The sequence below is a fragment of the Tasmannia lanceolata genome, unplaced genomic scaffold (genome assembly GCF_043159265.1).
Source record: "Tasmannia lanceolata isolate RefF3 unplaced genomic scaffold, GAP_Taslan_0.1 ptg000015l, whole genome shotgun sequence".
Taxonomy (NCBI): Eukaryota; Viridiplantae; Streptophyta; class Magnoliopsida; order Canellales; family Winteraceae; genus Tasmannia; species Tasmannia lanceolata.
The window spans coordinates 20,970,367-20,989,889 of NW_027518692.1; the positions used below are offsets into that span (position 1 = coordinate 20,970,367).

The 19,523-nt window shown below is 39.6% G+C and overlaps 1 protein-coding gene across 1 annotated transcript in view; it reads right to left on the reverse strand.

Moving 5' to 3' along the window:
* The window catches only part of LOC143893141 (uncharacterized), a 45,955-nt gene extending 26,990 nt beyond the window's left edge, over positions 1 to 18,965 (reverse strand). The window contains exons 1-7 of the mRNA XM_077398133.1: positions 18,614 to 18,965; positions 17,285 to 18,383; positions 14,342 to 14,471; positions 14,021 to 14,222; positions 6,731 to 6,817; positions 6,535 to 6,594; positions 6,328 to 6,414 (exon numbers count right to left, since the gene is read on the reverse strand). Coding sequence (XP_077254248.1) covers positions 6,328 to 6,414; positions 6,535 to 6,594; positions 6,731 to 6,817; positions 14,021 to 14,222; positions 14,342 to 14,471; positions 17,285 to 17,849 — 1,131 coding nt within the window. The 5' untranslated portion in view covers positions 17,850 to 18,383; positions 18,614 to 18,965. The remainder of the gene's footprint in view (positions 1 to 6,327; positions 6,415 to 6,534; positions 6,595 to 6,730; positions 6,818 to 14,020; positions 14,223 to 14,341; positions 14,472 to 17,284; positions 18,384 to 18,613) is intronic.
* Positions 18,966 to 19,523: the final 558 nt, after the last annotated feature.

Here is a 19,523-nt window from a genome sequence, read left to right on the forward strand (position 1 = left end):
GGAGATCCTACCCAATCTGCATCAGAAAAACCTTCAATTCTCATATGACCATGCCTCTTAAACAACAAGCCTCTTCCTGGAGCACCCTTCAAGTACTTGAGAATCTGGATTACTGCAGCCCAATGAGAGGTACGTGGAGAGCTCATGTATTGACTAATTGCCCCTACAACATACGAAATGTCTGGACAGGTAATTTTAAGGAATATGATCTTCCCAACCAATCTCCTAGGGTCATCCAACATGTCCCCATCTTCATGAATAAGCTTCACAATAGGATTCATGGTTGCGGATGTAGGTTTCACTCCAAGATTTCATGTCTCTTCTATAAATCCAACACATACTTCCTCTGTGATAGAGAGAGGCCTCGAGAAGAACGTGCCACCTTTATCCCAAGAAAGTACCTTAGGTAGGGCTACAAACAAGTAGAGCCGAGCCGAACTTTGGGGTGTTCGGGCTCGGCTCGCTTAGTTTGAGCATCGGCTCGTGTTCGTGACGAGCTTAATACTATGGGCTTGAGCTAGGCTCACCAAAATTCAACCAAGCTCGAGCTCGGCTCGGCTCGTTTAGTAAACGAACGAGCCCGAGCCGAGCCAGGCTCGAGCTTGGTTGGGCTTGGGTTCGGCTCGTTTAGTAAACACAATCCAAAAACATGATATCAAAGTTCAGCTCGGCTCGTTCATAGGGTTTTATATGAACTGGAAAAAAGAAAACTCTCTCTTCTAATGTTCTAGGGTTTTATATGAAATTCCTCTATGAAATTTAGAACTGGAAAAAAGAAGCCCAACTGGAAAAAAGAACATAGAACTGGAAAAAAGTAGCTCTATGAAATTTCTCTCTTTTCTAATGTTATGAAATTTCTCTCATTTCTCTCTTTTCTAAAGAACATAGAACATAGAACTGGAAAAAAGAAGCACAACCGGAAAAAATAATATAGAACTGGAAAAAAGAAGCTCTATGAACATTAGAACTGAATTTAGAACCCTCTCTTTTCCAATTGAGCTTCCTCTATGAAATTTCAGTACATTAGAACTGAAACCCTAGAACACCATCACACACACACACACACACACACACACACACACACACAGAAAGAGAGAGAGAGTTCTTTTTTCCAGTTCATATAAAACCCTAAGAAATAAAAAGAAAGCCTAGAAAAGAGAGAGAGAGAGAGAGAGATCAACCCAAAATATCAGAGATAAATACTTACGGTGCTTCTTCGATGTTCGGCAGGGAGAGAGAAGCGAGGGAGATCGAACTCTAAAAACCAGAGAAACTCCAGAGAGAGACTAGAGATCGAACCCTAAACAACAAAAGAGTCACTTTTCTTCGCCCAAAACGTGCCAAACTAGAGAATAGAGAGAGAGAGAGAGAGAGAGAGAACCCTAAATCTCAAGCATCTTTGTCGAAGAACCCTAAAATCTTTCTCTGGGTTTTTTCCGCCAAAACGAAAGAAAGACGAGATGAGGAGAGAGAGCATCGACTTAGGTCACTTTTATCTGATTTGGAACGGCTGAGATCATCCTAATCTAACGCCCCACGTTCATTATGTGTTAAAGTAAGTGGGTGGAGTAAAATGATTTCAACAAAACCATGTTGATACAAGACGCTCATGTTTCTTGTCTTTTATAACAAACATAATCTGAGCTTTAAAGCTCGGCCCGGCTCGCCTTGTTTATGAACCGAGCCTAAAAAGTTCACGAGCTTGTCCAAGCCGAACTATACAAAGCTCGAGTTCGCCTCGTTTATTTGACGAACCTAATTTTTGGGCTCGTGTTCAGCTCGTTTAGTATGAACAAGCTCGAGCCAAGCTTTTAATGAGCCGAACCCAAACATGTTCGTGATTCGGCTCAGTTCGTTTGCAGCCCTAACTTTAGGCGACCCAGATCCTTAGTAGAGAATTCTTTCTGCAAGAATGTCTTCAATTTATGTATACCCACTGAATTACTGCCAGTGATAATAATATCGTCCACATACACTATCAAAAATATACAACCATCTGCAGACTAATGACTGAAAACTAAGTGGTCAACAACACATTGTTTCATTCCAAAATGCATGACTGCTCCACTGAATCTTCCAAACCATGTTCTTGGAGATTGTTTTAAACCACAAAGAAACTTTCTCAGGCGACAAACAGAGGAGGCCATCTCCCCCCTGAGCAACATATCCAGGAGGTTGCTCCATGTAAACCTTCTCAGTGAGGTCGCCATGGAGAAAGGCATTCTTCACATCGAGCTGATAAAGAAGCCAGCATGATTTACTGCAGAGAAAGTAATACTCGAACAGAAGGAATCTTCGCCACAGGTAAGAATGCATCAGTGTAATCAACGCAAAGGTCTGAGTATACCCTTTGGCGACAAGGCATGCTTTCAAACGCTCAACAATCACATATGGCTGATACTTAACAGAGAACACCCATTGACATCCAACAGGGTGAGCACTAGAAGGAAGAGGAACTAAATCCCAAGTCTGATTAGTATGAAGCGCACCCATCTCTAGATCCATGGCAGCACGCCAGCTTGGATGAGAGAGAGCTTCGACCACAGACTGCAGTAGAGAAACAGAGGGCAAGAAAGACACAAAACCTCGAAAAGTAAGGGTGAGATTATCATATGAAACAAAGTGAGAAATAGGGTGAGCAGTAGAATGAGAGTGAGTGCAGGAAGAAATAGGGGAATCTGAAGGTACCATAAGTGAAGGAAGAGATGATACCTGAGAGGGAGAACTCTGGATCTCTAGTTGAGAAGATGAGGCTGGGAGAGGTGGTGGATGATCTGCCCACCGACGTCGCTAGTAACACTTCATAAGAGCAGGAGGCCCCAAAGGTGGAGAAACTGAGACATGGACAGAGGCCAATGCAGGTACATCCACTGATGAAGATGGTGACGAATGCACAACAGGTCCGGGAGAGGGAGAGCAATCTGTGAGGCAAGAGCAAGACTCGAGGGTGCAAGAACCTGTGGCAAGAATGGCTCGAACTCAAATAAGGTCACATCATCAGAGACAAACCATCGGCGGAGACGAAGACTGTAGCAGCGACAACCTTTCTGGGTACGAGAATAGCCCAGAAAGACACATTGCTCTGACCTAGGGTCTAGCTTATCACGACCAGGGCCGAGCCGAGAATGTGAACAAAGCAAACACACCCATACACCCTAGGCGTGAGAGGAAAATGATCCAACTGAGGGTGGAGAACCCGGTAGGGTGAGTCACCATGAAGAATTGTTGAAGGAAGACAGTCAGCAAGAAAACAGACAGTAAGGAGAGCATCACTCCAGAAAGATTTTAGTACTCGCATTTGAAAGAGTAAAGTGCAAGCCACCTCAAGTAAGTATCGAAGTTTCCTCTCAGCCACACCATTCTGCAGAGAGGTTTAGGCACAAGAGGACTGATGTAGGATGCCATGAGTGGAGAGATAATCCTGAAACGCATTTGAACCTGAGAAGTATTCCCTACCATTATCTGTGCGTAAACATTTGAGAATGTAATTATATCGTGTTTGAATTTTAGCATGAAAGGCTCGAAAAGCAGAAAAAACCTCGGAAGTAAAGACAACCATGTCATACGCGAATAATTATCAATAAAAATAAAGTACTTATAACCAGTTGAAGACCCGACCCTAGTGGGCTCCCATACATCTGAATGGACTAACTGAAATGGACTCTAGACTCGACTAACTACTTGGAGAGGAAAGGAAACACGATGGTGTTTCCCGAGTTCACATCACTCGCACTGAAACGAAGAAACAGATCCAGAAACCAAAGGCGTCTGCTGAAGTTGCTGAAGAGAAGGGTCGCCTAGACGACAGTGCCAGTGATACGTGTCGACAAAACCATGCAAGGTAGCAGGAACCGAGCGACACTCCAGACGATAGAGCCCATACATCCCAAGCCAATCGTCCTCTTAGTCGAGAGATCCTGAAAGAGACAATAAGATGGATAAAATAAGACGGAGCAATTTATAGTCTTAGTAAGGAAAAGGACCCAGACTGTCAAGGTAATGGGCAACACGAAGCTGGTCCTGCTGGCGCGCAAGTACAGTGACATTAGACGTGAGAGGCATAAAGGCATCAAGCTACGGCATATGGAGACGAACTGGCTATAATGGGTAGCAAGAGAAATGTCACCACGACGAAGACGCATCCACGCAGAGTATGTAGCACATATGCGAGTAAGATTAGCTACTCCAGAGTAGAGTAGCGCAGTATGATCCCAGATATCCTTCGACGTAGGGAGGAGCATCATGATGCCAGCAATAGAAGAAGTCATACTCTGCCATAAGAGGAAGCGAATCAACGATTCCTCTTGTTCCCAGCGCTCATAGAGGGATCAGTGGTAGCTGGAGGGGCCTGGCAAATAAGGCGGCCTTGCCTCGAGCAAGGATATATGTCTTAATTGCGACCTTCCAAGTCAAGTAATTAGTCCCATCCAGTTTGACAGTGGTCATCTGTGGGTAAGAGCCCTCCACAGAAGACGGATAACTCGAAGAGGAAATAACCGACGGTGATGATGTGGCATGAACCGCAGAGGTCGCGCCGATAGAAGGATCCTCAATGACAGGAGGCTCCATGAAGACAGAGATAATGAAGATAACAATCACAAGAGTCGGCAAGAGAGAAAAAAAAAGATAAATGAAGAGACTAGATGGGTTCAAGGGACATAGCGCGGCTCCATGAGAAAGAAAGACAAACGTAGAGATATCAGTTAAATTTGGATAGAAGTGGAAATCTTCATAGAAATGTCAATATTGTCAATTTTACTATATTCCTTATTTTTTTGTTGCTTCTCCTGCCAATAGGAGATGTTCTAGTCTAGCTGGCTCAGCCAATAAAGGGTACATGAAGACGGTTTTCATTATCAGGACTACATCTTGAAGTTTTTCACCTAAGCCCATAGCCCATTTGACTTGTAATGACTTCTAATTATTGTAGAGAATTTTGGTTATCAATAAAAACAACTTAATAATAATAGCAATAGAAATGATTTTTTGAGGGCTAGGAATATGCTTATAGTAGATCATTGCGCCTTGTGTGTAGAAGCTGGGAAGTCGATAGATCATTTACTTATTCATTGCAAGGTAGATCATTTATTTATTCATTGCAAAGTAGCTCAGGAGGTTTGGGGAGGGGTCTTGTCGAGATTCGGCATTGCGTGGGTGTTCCCTTCCAATATTAAGGATCTCTTTGAAGGTTGGTCTTTTATGCCATGGAGGAAAAAATGGAAGGTTTTGTGGTCGATTGCTTTACTGGCCACATTGTGGGTTCTATGGACGGAAAGAAACAACAGGATTTTCGAAGGTCGTGCTAAATCCTCTTTCTTCCTATATATTAAGGTTGTTGCGTTATCGATTTCCTGGGCTAGGTCGCTGCCAATTTTCAAATTTGTTTCGGCATACGACTTGTGGGAGGGGTGGAGGGTGGTCTGTAACAGTCAGGTTCGCAATCCGGTAATTGTTCAGAAGTAGGTCAATCCACTTGTCGGCTTCTCCAAATTGAATTTTGATGGGTCTAGCTTGGGCAACCCCGGTCTAGCTGGGATCGGGGGTGTTTTGAGGATTTCCTCTGGGAAAGTTGTGAAGGCTTATTACCATTCAAAAAAAAGAGTTGTGAAGGCTTATTCCAGGCCTATCGGAGTAGCTGATTCAAACGAAGCTAAAGTTAGAGCAGCTCATCAAGGTGTGTTACTCCTAGGGAGAGCAAGGATGGCTAGCACTATTGTGGAAGGTGACTCGTTAAATGTCATTAGGTGGCTTAAGGGTTCTTTGGTTCCTCGTTGGAGATTTCTTCGCTTCTTTGATGAAATAAAGGATATTACGGTGGGGTGCGCTACGGTGTATCAACACGTAAGAAGATCTGGTAATGAAGTAGCGGATAAGGTGGCTAAAGATGGGGCTGTGAAGCAGGCTTTGGAGCTCTTTGACTTTCTTCCTCCTTAATTTCTTTTTTGTATTTTTTCTCTGTGTGGGCGTGCTTGTAATGTGGTGTGTGTGGGGGGACTCTCTCGGTCTTCCCTTTTTAATGAAATCAGTTACTATTCAAAAAAAAAAAATAGCAATAGAAATGATGATAAATATATTTCTATCATTGAGTTTTGAAAGCTTCAGGAATTTCCATATTATCCTTTAATCAACTCACACCAGCATAACAAATGACCAGGCATCTCCTGGTATCCCATATAATACTGATTTGCAAATAATAATACCATGTAACAACCATGCAAAAAAAAAAAAAAATACCATCTACCAAGTCACAACCCACAAGCTCCCCAAGAAGATTCTGTAGCAAAATTACTTTGTTTCTATCACTAACTGTTGAAGTGTCATAAATACCTGAACATGACCTGCAAGGCGTCTGTATTGTCCAAAGAGGAAACCCATTTCTCTAGGACCAACACCCATGTCTTCTGCAGGAAGATCCTATAAGGGACATTATACATGACACTATAAGGGTCAAATGCATATTGAAAGATTTGGCATTTTAAAGCTGAGAGAAGGCATATCTAAAATAAAATAAAGAAGAAATCATATTCTTGTTACCTGATCAGGACCCAAATATCGATATAGCTCATCCATATAACTTTGGCAAAAGCGCATGATCTGCCAGCGTGGAATTCACATTACACTTAAGAAACCAGTCATGTAACATTTGGAAAAGATTCAACCTTGGAATCATTCTACTACGGGATGCAGTAGCCCATCACAATAAAATTCTACTCAAAGGAAACACCTATACCTCATTCTCGCTTTTTTCTTTTGGATCAAAATCACTTCCTCCCCCAGCGCCTCCAAGTTTGTAAGGTGATAAAGCATTTTTAAGAGTCTGCGGAGAGTAACAAGATACAGCATGGTAAATCCCTTATAAAAGTACAGTCAGTTTTTACCAACTTCATTTGAATAGCAAATTAGTGATAATCATAACTATGACCTCAACTAACCAAAGTCTTGAGAACATGACCAGTACTAAGGCAAAGAAGTGCAAAAAAAAAAAAAAAACCAAACTTTTTCTTCTTGAAAATCAATACTTAATTCAATTGAACAAGAACTGCATGCAGAACATGAACATCCTCGTGAAAACGGGGATGAAATCAAATGAAAGGAGAAGGCACCCCATGCCATTATTACGCTAAAATTCAAGGGAAATATAGGTCAGATGAAAAGATCGTTTGCTGTTTTATGTTCTTGACTTGAGAAATCGTTAGTACATAAAGTTTGTTTCACCTTCCTTGCTAGTTACTTCTTGCTTAAAAAGTGTGCAGAAAAATGCAACAGAAAGTTGCGTGTAATATAAAACGAGTCCTTAAAACTCCTATTTTTCTTTTAAGCTACGAGAAACAATCATTTAGGCACCATGAACTATAGAGAACATAATACAGCGTGTTGGACTCGAAATTTTACAACAAGGGTAAAATAGTAAAAATCCCTTATTAAAGGAGTAATTATACGTTATGCTATTCCTAAGAGTAAAAGGGATAAACGTAAAAGTTAAAATACTTTGAAAGAAATCCCTAAATTTAAGGGAACAGTGAAGGGAAATGAGTCACCCATATTTCAAAAGGGAAGGTTACGTAACTCCCCACAAAAGGGGAAGTGATCGTGGAATCCCGGATAAGAGATGAGGTGGCACCCACAACGGCTCCAAAAAGAAGGAAGTGGAGATCGTGAAGTTGAGAGAAAAATGGGTGGTTATGTATCACCTTATCCCTAAAGTAAAGAGGGATAAATAGAGAAAGGTTAAATCCCTAAATTTTAGGAAATAAAAATGACACTCGCAAAAGAAGAAGTGAGTCGCCCACCTTTCAAAAAAGGAGTTACGTAACTCCCCGCAAAAAAGAGAAGTGATCAGGGAATCCCAGATAAGGGATGAGGTGGCACCCACAACGGCTCCAAAAAAGAGGAAGTAGAGATCGTGACGTTGAGAAAAAAGGGGGTGAGGTGGCAATTGCTAACCACTTCAAGAGAATTCTATAAATAACTCAAAATCATTTAAAAAAGGGATCGGATCTTTGCGAAAGAAAAGAGACGTGAAGAAAAGAAAAATGAGAAGAAAGAAAGGTGAGAAGAGATTACTGGCTAACAGTATTTTCCTTTTTTCCTCTTTGCAGGCTTCTCCCAAAAGGTTCCAGAAAGGAGACCAAGAAGAAGACCTTTCTCCTTCAGGAGAAAGAAGAAAATCCCTTTAGAGAATCTCTCTCTAAAGGTCCCTCTAGGATCTCTTTCCAGAGACTCCCTAAAGGGAGAAAGAAGACCTTTCTCCTTCGGGAGAAAGAAGAAAATCCCTTTAGAATCTCTAAAGGTCTCTTTAGGATCTCTTCTTAGAGACTCCCTAAAGGGAGAAGACCTTTCTCTTTCGTGAGAAAGATGATAAAGACGGTGGTTTCTCCCAAGAGATAAAGACGGCGGTTCCCCAGAAGAAATAAGACATTTCTCCTTCGGGAGAAAGAAGAAAATCCCTTTAGAATCTCTTTTCAGAGATTCTCTAAAGGTCTCTTTAGGATCTCTTTTTAGAGACACCCTAAAAGGAGAAGACCTTTCTCTTCCAGGAGAAGGATGATAAAGACAGCGGTTTCTTCTCTTCCAGGAGAAAGATGATAAAGACGGCGGTTTCCGCCAAAAGATAAAGACAGTGGTTCCCCAAAAAGAAAGAAGACATTTCTCCTTCGGAAGAAAGAAGAAAATCTCGTTATAATCTCTTTCCAGAGACTCTCTAAAGGGAGAAGACCTCTCTCCTCCAGGAGAAGCATGATAAAGATGACGGCTTCCGAAAGAAAAGATGAAAAAAGTTTGGGGAATTGAAGAAAGTTACCAGGACAAAGAAATTCCACCAAAAAGGATCTGTTAACAAAAATCATATCTTTCTAGCGGATGATTAACAAAAGTTGTATTTAGATAGGGAACCTCTTGATGGATAATCAGAGGTATTTTCTTCTTTAAGAAATGTAATTAACGGCCAATAGAGCCGGAAGTGTACGATCCCAACCAAAATTAATAAAGCCTCTTCTTGCAAGAGGGAAATTTGATCCCAATTTATTTTATGTGTGTGATTTCCCTTTTCATGCATGTGAAATTTGTTGCAAACACAGCACAAGCCACCCCCAAGAGAAAAGAGAACGGAAAAGTCCTAAAAAGAGCAAAGACATAAAAAACACATCACTAAACAATAGGCACCAAATCTCTCACAGTAAAAAAAAAGTCCAGTTTATATTGTCCTGCAGGAGAGAATAGGACACCTCATTAGCACTCTGCGGATTTTGCTTCAGAGAGGACACAATCACTTGACAGAGGTCAATGATCTCCAAAAGAGAGTTAGCCAAGAGAAATGGCCCCAAGCTGGCTTGGGTGGCACAACCAACAACGTTCGATGAATCTCCCTCAATCCATATTGTACACAAAAAAACACTAAATGCCTATGATTTGTGTACACTTACACAAGTGTCGTGTCATCACGAGTGTCTGACACAGCATACCCCCAAAATTTAGAAACCGAGAGATAGCTAAAACAGAAAGTATGTATAATCATGACTTGTGGACACAGTTTCATGTGTCAAGTTTTGATACAGATACAAAGTGTCTGACATGGGCCACATGGCAACCCCTGAAAATAGAAATGATGACACACACATACATATAAAATTGCTTATTACTATCATAAATTGCAACAATATACACACGACATTCATTTAACAAACTAATAAATCTTAGGATCAATTAACTATAATCTAAAACAAATGTGAGATAATCTAATAACAATGCATTCATCAATTCAATCTAGTTCTCTTTAGTCTCCAGCATGCAGCTGGAAAGGGAGACCAATAAGATATAATGAATATATTATTGGAATAAGAGTATGTTTAGGGTTTTAGGTTTAGGAGACGGGATTTAATAGCAAATATTAGTTACAGATGAACTAAAAGAAGAGTTTATAATAAAAGACGAGTTAATAATAAAAGAGGTACACACAATATTCAATAATAAAACAGAATGTCACACTTGATACATCACAAAAGCATGCCAACATGCCCACATTAAGTCTACCTCTTCTAGCGGAATATTTAAAAGTGTCGAAAGGAGTGTTGATGATATAGTGGTGAATGGAAACTCTATATCAGAAATTAGCCAGATGAAGGAATACATAGCAAAAGAGTTTGACATTAAGACCCATAGAGATCTCAAGTATTTCTTGGGAATTGAGATGGCTCACTCAAGAAATGGAATTTTTGCTTCTCAAAGAAAGTATGTACTTGACCTACTCAAGGATATTGAAAAGTTAGATAATAAACCAGTGGAGATTTCAATCAATCCGAACCATAAGCAGAGTGAAACCGAAGGCAGTCTTTTACTAGATAAAGGGAGATTTCAAAGACTTGTAGGTCGTCTTCAATACTTATCCCTCACGAGGCTTGACATTGCATATGGCATAAGCATCATTAGCCACTTTGTGTATGCTAACCATCATTAGAGCATTTATGCACGCTCCCTGTACCTCTACAGAGCGAATTCTTAGGTATCTCAAGTCAACGCGAGGAAAACGAATGCTATTCACCAACCAGTCACTTCAAGATTGAAGCATACACAGACCCGGATTGGGCCGGCTCCATCGATGATAGAAGATTCATATCTTTCTTTCTTTTTTTAAGTTATAGAAGATTTACATCTGACTACCTTACTATTGTTGGAGGCAATCTAGTTACGTGGTGAAGCAAGAAACAGTCACAAACACAATCTAGTATTGAAGCAGAATATAGGATAAGGTTATGGGTTGGGATTTGTTTTTTGAATGGTCAAAAATATCATTAGAAGAGACCGAGATGGTCAAGAAAAAAGTACAAAGATGAGATAAGCAGGATATACAATAAGAGAATTAAAGCAACACACGAGAAATATCAAGGCGGAAGAAAATCGAACTGCTCCAAAGCCTCCAAATTAACCCCGATTCTAGCAAGCTTGTCCGTCTCACTGTTGACGGATCTCGTAATATGATGGAAGGAGACGTTATAGTTGCCCACAATGTCTTTAATCTCGTTAACTTGATCTACAAAGCGCCAAGGGAAAACATGGGATCTGGATAGCCATCGAATCACATGGAGAGAGTCCCCCTCCACCACGACTGGATTTAGATCTTCTCCCACTAGCAAGGTTTTAAATTTCAACCGAAATCCGAAATTGGGTAAACTCGAAACGTTACGAAATTTCGTTTTCCCTGAAATTCCGGTCCGAAATTTAAGGAAAATCTCCAAAAAATCTGGATTTATTCTTTATTTAATATTTTCCGAAATTTCGGTAATTTCGTTCAAAATTTTGTACAAGATAAAATATTCTTTTATTTGATTTCGTTAGAGCCGAAATTTCGGTTTCGGTTCGCTTTCGGTGAGGAACGAAACGCATTCCGAAACCGAAATTTGAAACCTTGCCCACTAGAAGCTTCAAACTTGGTGAACTCCATGAACCTCCACCTCATTGGAATCAGAGACACCAATAGGACCCGCGAAGGCCCATCTCACGACCCCCTCGTCGTCTCTAAGCACATTCCCGATTCCAACTGACCCCAGGTTTCTCATACTAGAACCGCCAAAATTTAATTTAAGAAACCACTAGTTGGATCCTCCCAAACTGAAACCATCAAAGGTCTCATCTTCGAACTATAACAAACTTCCCGCCAACTGTTCCACAAGTCAAAGCATAAACAAATCTAAAGCTAGGAAGGGACTTAGCCTAAAATATAGAAAGGGCCAACACCTTAGCGGATAAAAACGAGTAACTTATAGCATGCCCCTTAAAAACTCTAGCATTCCTCTCTTTCGGTCTTTACACAACACCCATATAACAGCAAGGAAAGATATATTCCACAATATCTTGCCTTTATTCCCCCAGGGGGAATGAAGCCAACACTCCAAAGCCTCTAATATTGTTTTAGGGAAAACCCGTGAGATTCCAAATCTCGCCAAGATACTACTCCAAACCTCCCAAGAAACCTTACAGTAAATAAAAAGATGATTTATTGATTCCCCATCTTGAATGCGAAGCGCACAATGATCAACGATCAACATCTTCCTGACTCTTCCGAAGTCCGCCGACTAGATTCGATTTCGAACTGCAGCCCAACCAAAAATGCCAACTCTGAGAGGAACAAGGATCGAATTACCCTGCGATTGCAGGGGATGCAGGACAAGACACGTGGTGATGATAAAAAGATTTTGCGGAATGAGGCAAATTTTGGGTTGGGATTTAAATTTAGAAGAAGCTCCTTTGATTGGGAGGTCGATGTTGTGGCATCTTTCCCAGCTAGAATAGTGGTTTTAAATTTCTACCAAAACTGACCCGAAGTGACCAAAAATGTTTTTGTTCCCATTCCCACCGAAACGACCGAAATACATAAACCAAAATTATGTGCAATAGTGGTATACTATATAAGGAATTTTTATATGGTGTGGCCGTAAAGTATTTTTCAAAAAGTATTGTACGGCCCGCTCCATAGGATGATCCAAACCGTTCATTTACCTCAATAGATCATAGATAAAAACATCATATGGGAATGATTTTTGGGTCACAAATTGTTTATGTTGTGGTCAGACAAATGAACGGTTTGGATCATCCTATGGAGCGGGCCGTACAATACTTTTTGAAAAGTACTGGATTATATGGCCACACACCATATAAAATTTCACTATATTAGTATGTTTTACATAATTATATTTATATGAATTGTTATTTTCAAAAAAAAAAAAAATTTATATGAAGTGCATGCAAAATGTGGTGCATGCATTATTCATAAATATTTATATGAATTACATATAAAATTTGGTACGGACTAAAGTATTAGACATGCGTAACAATGCATACCACTATGTGTTCGATGTTTTTAAACCATTATGAATGGCTGTCATGCTTATGTGATGGTTTATGAGTGTGTATTTGTGCTCATTCTAGCATTTCCTGAAGTTTTGCCTTTAAATTCTATCATTTAGATATGTTTACATATGTTCCCGTGATTTTTTAGGATTTCCACCAAAATTTCCAACTGAAACCGAAATTTAAAACCTTGACTAGAATTAACCCTATTTATATTAAGATACAAGAAATAACATCAGAGTAGAGATTTAGGCACGTTTGGCGATTTTCCAATTCTGACGCGGATTTCTTGCCCGGTCAACTGTTGACAGAGATCCGATTTTGATGTTTGATCACTTCCCTCCTGAACGATCTTTTTCAGCACTTGGGTTTCTTATTGTTTGTGTATTTTTTTTCTTTAGTTTTTCCTCCATTCACCTTTTTGTTTTGGCGTTGTTTCACCATCTCAGTCATTGTGTCCTTAATAGTGCAACTTGGGTCAGGCTCAACCCGAACACGGCGGGTTCAACCCGATTTCGACTAAGGTTGGGCTGGTATTTCTTGGGTTGGGTTGGGTTGGGTTGGGTTAAGTTTGGAAAAAGCCAATCCGATTTAATGTTGGGTTGGGTTAGGGTTGAAGCCTTGGGCAACCTGGCCTGGCTCGAACCAGACCCATTATTCCCCTGATTTTATAGTGATTTTATTGAGATTTTAAAAATCTTAGGGTTGTGTTTTTTGTATCTTTTTCTATTTTTGCCTCGAGCCAACCCAAACAGAACCCGACCCATTCCCACCCGATTTGGGAAATCGGGTTAGACGAGTTGGGTTAGGGTTGAGAGATTTAGAGGTGGGTCGTGTTAGGGTTGACCCTCCTTGACCCAAGGTTTAGGTTGGGCCAGGTTAGGGTTGAGGTAATGTTACTTCTGGTTGAGCTGGGGTTGGCCTCAACCCAACCCAACTCGACCCAAGATGCACCCCCAGTTCTTGCCCCCTTTTCATGAGTAAAATCTTAGCATTCATAAAGAGGAAAAGTTTGCTCATTTGATTTCAATTTAAATTTGTATATTTTTCTTTAAATTTTGCTGTGAACAAGGACCTAAATGTAAAATGCAGATTCACCAATTTCAATACAAGAAAAACCGAACAAATGTGATGCAGCATAACAGGTGAAAATCCTTAGCAGTAACCATAAATATACCTGCTCGAAACCTAGAAACTTCGCAACACTTAAGTTCATTGTTGGATGATAACGAAGACCACCCCTACAAGGACCCAACACCTGGCTGAATTGTATGCGGAAACCTCGATTCACATGTGTCTCTCCCTTATCATCAACCCATGGCACTCGGAAGAGAATCATTCGCTCAGGTTCTAACAAGCGTTCCAGAATGTGAACATACCTGAAACATATTGAGATCACCTTAACTGTGTAAAAAAGTGTACTTCAAATATATAAAAAATAAATATAACAATACTGCCTATACTAGATCACCTTAAGTGTATAAAAATTGTAACTTACTGAGAATTTTTTGCTAACACTGGTTCTAAAGAATGAACAACCTCTTGCACTGACTGTATAAACTCGGGCTCGTGAGGGTCCCTTCTCAACACAGCTTCAAGAATTGACCCGGCAGTCTTCGACATATGGGCTTTAAGGTTCCAGTTTAAAGAAACATGTCATAATTAAAACCAACAGAAATTAGTAAAAAATAGCAACAAATATGAGTAGTATATGATTATGAGAAAACTTACAGTTCACGTCCTTATTTAAATTTGAAAATGAATTCCTCAATACATCTATTTAATAATGCTGCCAGCCCATCAATATAAAGTAAGGGAGCAGCTTGAAAATGTTCATAAATCAAGCTAAGTAATATGCAATATGATCCAAGAAGTGTCAGTATGTGTTAAGTAAAATCGGTACTGCATCATTCAAGTCTTTTTCCCAGATACAACACCTCGACTATCAGCGTTAGGGTATCCTACACCCAGTGTTGTCGGGCACTTGGCAGTGGTACAGGTGCCAAGTGTCTGGGTGTCAAAACTCTAAAGTGTCTAACAAGGCAACCTTGGAAAATGCCAATATCGGGACACTAATGTCAGCAAAAAAAATGAAAAAAAAATAACAATATAATTAAAAATGAGGAAATTTCAAAAAAGAAGGCATATGAAGTACTGGGTTGTGATTTACTATTTATGTTTTATGAATTATCAATCAATCTAAGATTCTAATTTGAGTAATTTCTGAAATGATAATCTAAAGTAACTAGAGAGCATTAAACTATTGCCAAATATTCTTAAGCAACTACATCACTAATCTAGTCATTACTCAACGGTGGTAATCAACGGACATTCATGATTCAATATATTAGTTAACATCATAACTCGTAACATATAATAACAATCTAGAAAAGAGATTGCACTATTGCAGCCTAAATTCATATCTTGTCAGTCTTCCTTCACCAATCGGTTGTCAGATTTATGGTCGTCGAAATCACACTACTGTCAGTTATTATCACCCGTACATTCTGAAAACCAATAGCATCCCCAAATGATTCTTGCTCATCAGCTTGGAGATATGCCCCTCACCACTCCGTCTGAAGCATCTTGATTGGTTGATGAGAGCATAATTCATCATTTGACTGATGACAGTTAATCTTTTCTCATTAGTTCCTTATTCAAACTCCTAGTGTATAGTCATGGGTGATGGGTCCTTTCTCTACCTATCAGTAATGTAGGTATGCTTCCACTACTTTTGGTTATTTACATGTTTCTGATGTATCTAGTTCCATATATTCAACCTAAACTGTTATTTTTCTCTCAAATCACTTAAAAGTTTTCCTTCTATTTTATGTTTATACTTTATACCTTCTTGTTGTTGTGATGGATCTACAATCGGTAATGCTCTCTTTGCTAAGGGTGATTGTCACAGCAACCAGTACATTTTGGATGCTTCACTTTACAATCTCTAGAGTCATGGCCTTACATTAATGTGTCTTGTTATCACAGCTTCCGGGGTCCCATTTATGTCATAGTTGTCAGCTCAGGAAGCACACTAAACTTCCTTTTACTTTTGTATAATAATATTCACACTTCCTTTTCTTTTGATTTAGTGTATTCTGATGTGTGGAGAGCAGTCCTTTTCCCTTCCCTTTCTGGTTAACGCTTTAATATTATATCCCAAGATGACTTCTCTCGTTTTACAGGGATATTTTTTATTAAAACATAAATTGGATGATCTACCTAGGTTTTCACGGGTTTCTGCCACTCTCGCAGTATCCTTTAGCAATTTTCTTGCTCTCATACACCTTCACAAATGGCGTGGATGAGCACAGAAACCAACAAGTCACAACGGTCAAATTATCCATGACGTTCAACACTTAGGAGCTCCACGACATTTCTGGACGGAGGCTTTTTATACCACGATACATTTTTAATCTTCTTTCGTCTTCAATATCTTACAAGAATGATACCTAGGAGATACTTACAAGGCCTGGCAAGCATGTGTTTCATTACAAGTGTGTATGAATCATCGACAGGTACAAAGCTCACTTAGTGGCCAAGGGATACAAACAACGTGATTGGATTATGATCATATCATGGTTACCCTTGTTTTCAACAGAACCATACTAAGATTGATCTTCACACCGACTAACATTTAAATGGGTAGTTGAAAGAAGAGGTCTGTTGGAGTAACCTGATGGGTTCGAAATTGGTGACAGGGATACATAAGTGTGTAGATTAAAGAAGGTAATTTGTGGATTTATGCAGGCTCCTCGTGCATGGGTTGAAAGGTTTCATCAGTTTATAAGGATAAGGGATTACACGAGAAGCAAGTCTAATAACTCTCTTCATCAAACACAATGAGTCAGGTATGGTGCTTAATTGTGAGTGATAACGATGAAATTAAAAGGTTAAAACTCAGTTTGCAAGAAGATGTTGATATGAAAGACTTGGGTAAGCTGAGCTACATACATGTTGACACTTACATATAGGATCCGTGTCGTATCCATATCCTAAGAATTTAGAATTTGAAGCATCCCCATACCAGATCATGACAATATTCGATACCTGCAAACATATCCATGTAACACACAGATCCTTGCCGTATTCATATCCTAAGATTTTGGAATTTGAAGCATCCGTGTACCAGATCCTGGCAATGTTCGATACTCGCACACATCAGTACGGATACGAGTGTCGGAATCCGACACGGGTATTGAGTGTCGGATTCAGCAAACCTCAAAAAGAACGATCCATGTTACACATATGTATCCATGTAACACAGACACTTCCAATCAAAGACTGGAAAAAAAGAAAGAAACTAAAGGCATGCAAACTTCACATTCCACTTCCAATCAACAACCAAACAAAGAAATTGCACAGGACGGAAAACTAAATGAATAAGAAATTAATAGGGTCTTGTGGTCCAAGGGCATTCATAATGGAACTGGGTACTAACCTTTTACGAAGATAGATCTGTCAACAGAGGAAATTTTATCCTTGGATGCCAGTTGAAGCCGAACAGCCTCCTTGTGAAGCAGACTATTGTTATGTTCTTCCAGCGCACTCATCTGCATATTCCTACTGCCTTCATTCCCATATGGATTTCTTCTGTGCTTTCTCCCGTAATCCCTGCAAACAGAGCAAAATATCCTCGCAGTTCCATCCTGAACATGAACATAGGCCCACTTATAAGTATCTGTCCATTCCTCCCTCCATTTCTTCACAACTTTCTTCTTTCGTTTTGTCGGTTGAAGCTTCTTCATCTCTTGATCATCGTTTTGAGAATCCAAAAGCAAATCGTTTTGCTCGTCTTGCTCTTCAACGGTTGGTGGTTCTTGGGGGACTACCAAGAGAGGGGTATTAACAAATGAAGGATCGTCGTCCCCATCCCCATGTGCTATCTCCAAATCAATTTCTCCCTCAATTTCCCTCACTACCAAGTGATGCCTCTGTGCCTGCTGAAGCAGATTGATCTCATCGATTGCAGAATTCATCTCTAAAACCCTCCCCGATATCAACATTCAGTCTAATAAACTTACCCACAGCTTGAAAATGCAACTCTGCTAATCCCCATTATAATTAGATGTAAAGGAAAAAAACACCTCAATCCCGCTCAGATATAAAAAAGTATCCTTCAAGCTTTAGAATTTTAATCGAACTTCAGCGGAAATCGATCATTGCCTCAGGCCATGATGATCAGATTGAAGCTTACCTCTTAAATTTCCCCACCTATCACAGTCTAAACTTGAAAAAAAAAAGGGGGAAAAAATGAACTTCTCGAGTATATCAATGTTCAGTCTCCCAAGCCAACCCAAATCTAATTCATCATATTTCTCCTCAAACATAAAAATTTCCGTATCTTACACATCTAAACCCCAACTCACTCCAACTTGGAATCAAATAACAAAAGCCCACCTCAGTGATAATTCTATCAATAAAACAAAGATGTTCCCCACAGAATAATACCAAAAATTGAACACAACTTCCATTAATTTACACCTTCACAGTCACTAAACAAAATCATTTCCCCATTTCTTGAAAAGATCTCCTCCTTCCTGTCCAGTTCAGACCATAATCAAATGAAGAAATTAACAAAAAAAAACCCAAAATTTTTTCAAATACACAAGATTCCCAATTAATAAAACCCAGAATTAAATCAAACAAAAGCTAGAAAATTCATAAAAAAAAAAAAAAAAAAAAGTGATTTGTTGAGATCACACGTTATCAATATCAGTAAAACAAACATCATCAGCATCGATATCAATAAGATAAAAAGAAAATATACCTTCAAATCATTAAAGGAGAAGAGGAGAACCCAAGTCCAGGATCAGATATTGTTTAAGTTTCTATACTCTATACCTAAAACCAAATTTGCTCTTCTATCTTTTCACTGAATTGAAGAAATAACAGTGTTTCTGTAATATGAAAACTCAAAAAGAGTATTCATAAATACACTAGAGTCAAGAGGGATGGCCCAGGAAGAAAAGGGGGGAAATATCTCACTTTCCTACTGTAATTTGTCAGAAGTTCGTACCGATACGCTTTTATTTTGGGTTTGGAAAGACTGAAATTCGTGTGCACTGTGCAACCACTAAAATAGGATTTTGACGCAGGGTTATCAAAGATTATGCTGTAAACCCCGTTTGGGAAACTGATTTTAAAGATGGAATTTTAAGTGATATATCCGCCACTTTTGATTACTTGGGACACCCCGCAGCAGTGTACGTGGCGATCAGCCCCATTGGATCCCTCTGACGTGAAGTATATCAGCCCGGGTGTCCCAAGTAATCAATAGGGGCGGATATACCACTTCCCTTTTTATTCTTTCCAAAAATAAATTGATCACATACAAAATTAACGAACAAACGAAGTCTGAGGTTCAATCCCAACTTACCTTAAGGCTCTGTTCACTTCTTTTCCCCGGAAAGGAAAGGAAAGGATTTCGTTTTCCTTTCCTTTCTAGGTGCCATGGCAGAAGGGAAAGGAATGAAGAGGAAAAGGCTTCGTTTTCCATGGAAAGCCTCTTTCCACGTCATTTTTAGCCTTTAAATAAGAAATTCCACATCTGATAACAGTTTTCCCTGGAAAATAAGTGAACAGATAAATTCTGTCTTGTCAAGGTCTTGTCTGGAAAAAAAAAGGCTGTTTTCCCCAGCACCAGGGAAAAGAAGCGAACAGAGCCTAAGAAAAAGATG